The following is a 2,706-nucleotide window of genomic DNA, read 5'->3' as shown; positions in this document are numbered from 1 at the left end:
ACTCACCATTCCAATTTGGAAATATATCGCCGTTCCTTCAGTATCGCTGAGTCAAAATCCTGGAATTCCCTCCCTGAAGTGCACAGTGGGTCAACCCACAGCACACAGTCAGCAGCAGTTCAAGAAGGCAGCTCACCCCCACCTTCTCAAAGGGGCAATTAGGGACAGGGCAATAACTGTTGGCCCACATCCAACATATGAGTGAAAAAAAAACACAGCCCTCCCTTCTCCTGAGTAGAGAAGGAATGCGGTGTAAAGAAATCCAAAACAAAAACACTAGCCAGAATTCAGAAAGGAAAAGGCTTTAATGTACAATTATATTTCCAGAGGGGGTGGTTAAAAAAAATAAAATGTTCCTTTTGTTTGGAGAAACAGTCATTTCTTGAATCGCTGTCCAATATTGAAAAAATCTTGTTAATCGACATAAATAAAATGTAAATCCATCCCCTTGTTCACTGGGGGGTGTCCCTCGGAAAATTGTCCTTATTTTTCAACATTATTGGTGCTGCCATCGCTATCTATCTACAGATATTTCTTCTTTATATTTTACACTGTACATTCAATGGCAGGTCTTTCCTCTCTGCCCCCCCCCCCCCGCCGCGTGCACTCTCAGCGTTTCGATCTCTTGCCCACAGAGTTCCGCCCGTGGCTGCGATACAGGGACTGCCTCTCAGGGTTGAAGCCGCAGTATTTGAGGGTGTGCGCGGTGTCGCCGGTCGCCTGGCACAGCGGGCAGACATAGTTGCGCAGGATCGGGCACAGCACCCTGCCACTCTCCGTCTTCAGCGCGTGGGAGGCGTACACCTTCCGCGACTCGCCGTTGTGCTTGCAGAAGGTGCAGACACCGCCCGCCCTCTTCGACGGCTTCTCAGCGCCCGGGCTGCTGGCGCCAGGGGGTGGGGCCTCTGTACCCGCTACCAAGGGTCCGTCGGCCAGCGGGCTGACCGTACCCAGCTCTTGCCCGCCCGCCACCGGCCTCCAGATCTCCTCCACCCTCATCGATAGCTGCAAGTAGTCCTTCCATAAGTCGAACTCCTGGCTCCGGGGAGAGTACGTCTGGGGCTTTCCATCCATGGAGGGGGGGGGTGGGGTGGGAGTTTTGGGGGTGGGATGGGGGTGCTGAACCTATTGAGGAACCCTACCAACTACTCACCACAGGAGCAATGTCACCAGTAATCCATCAGGATTCTTTAAAGGGTCAGAGGAGAGGAGGGGTTGCAGCAATGAAATACCAGGAGGGTGTGGCCAAGTGTATTTTAATTTTAAAGCCCACTTGTTATAGTTTCTGGTCCCAGGCAGGTATCAAGTTTACAGAGATTTCTGTCTCTCTCAAAACACACAGACACACCCTCTCCAGCACCTCTCCCCCACCTCCCAGAGCCCATGAGAGTCTGTTACACATTCCTAAATTCAACTTGCATTGCTCAACTGACTGAATGCAAAGTGAAAAAGTCAGCATGCAACCAGATGCATTCCTTCTCCAGTGTTCAAACTGCAGGCCAGAACCCTACTATCTGCTGGGTTTGCACTGGCTGGATGAGCAAGGGAGGCGAGGCAGGAGAGAGGAGGTTTTGGGTTCCTGTCAGCAGGGAAAAGCAGTATACAGTCTAATCCCTCCAAGTACCTGCACAACACCCACTAGGCAAGGACTCCTGACTGCACACCCCATCGCCTGTCCCACTCCAGCCCAGTCACTATTGCAATGCAGGAAGAGGGGCAGCAGCGGGGGGGTTGGCGGCACAGCGAGATCCCGCAAACAGCAATGCAATGACGGGGCTGAGGGTGAGGTCAGATCGTTTCTTTCACTGGTGATGGTGAGCCAGGCCATGGAACGTGAGCCCCCACGGCTCGCTGACCGCGGGAGAACGCGGACAATGTTGAACGTCTCGTCCAGAAGATGGCAACGCACTCCCTCCCCACCCTCGCTCCGCAACCCCCTCCAATCACACCCCACAACTGCGCAGCAACTCCCTCAGTCCTGCACGTGATGGGGAGCCTGGAACTGTAATGTGCCAGCTCATCGATGTTAACCCTGAGTTTCCATTTCTCGTAATTAAATGCCCCCTCCCACCTTCATAAACATCCTCTTTGTGTCCTCCTCTCCCCGCCACTTCCTGACCGCCCCTCCATATACAGATATCCCCCTCTTTTCAAAGGTTCACTCTACACCACTTAATTTTTCTGAACAAACTACATTAATACCTTTTTTCGCTAACCGAAATAAATCCAAAGAGGATTTTCACTTTTACATAAAAAGGCAAAATTTTTTCCCATATTAATGCTTTTTCACTTTATGCCACTTCGGCCTACGAAAGGTTTCACAGAAACGCTCTACTTCCAGGTAGCGGGGGGACATCTGTACACCGTTTGACAGCTGGTCTGATTCTGACTTTTATAAGTAAGCAACATCGGCAGCTCAACAAACAGCACTGGCACCCTTCAGGGTGGCACAGTGACTCAGTGGTTAGCACTGCTGCCTCACAGCACCAGGGTCCCAGGTTCAATTCTACCCTTGGGTGACTCTCTGTGTGGAGTTTGCACATTCTCCCCATGTCTGCGTGGTTTTCCTCTCGCAGCACCAAAGATGTGCAGGTTAGGGTAAATTGGCCGTGTTAAATTGCCCATAGTGTTAGGTGCATTAGTCAGAGGGAAATGGGTCTGGGTGGGTGACTCTTCGGAGGGTCGGTGTGGACTGGTCGGGCTGAG

At 51.8% G+C, this 2,706-nt stretch overlaps 1 protein-coding gene across 1 annotated transcript; it reads right to left on the bottom strand.

Moving 5' to 3' along the window:
* Positions 1-609: 609 nt before the first annotated feature.
* Positions 610-1,074, bottom strand: LOC140454685 (nanos homolog 2-like). Its single transcript, XM_072549612.1, has one exon. It carries the CDS (start codon positions 1,072-1,074, stop codon positions 610-612), a length of 465 nt encoding a protein of 154 aa, XP_072405713.1.
* Between the last annotated feature and the right edge of the window lie 1,632 nt (positions 1,075-2,706).

This window comes from Chiloscyllium punctatum, chromosome 29 (assembly GCF_047496795.1).
Source record: "Chiloscyllium punctatum isolate Juve2018m chromosome 29, sChiPun1.3, whole genome shotgun sequence".
NCBI classification, from domain to species: Eukaryota; Metazoa; Chordata; class Chondrichthyes; order Orectolobiformes; family Hemiscylliidae; genus Chiloscyllium; species Chiloscyllium punctatum.
Note: the sequence above shows the minus strand (reverse complement) of the source record. Positions and strands in the feature narration are given on the sequence as shown.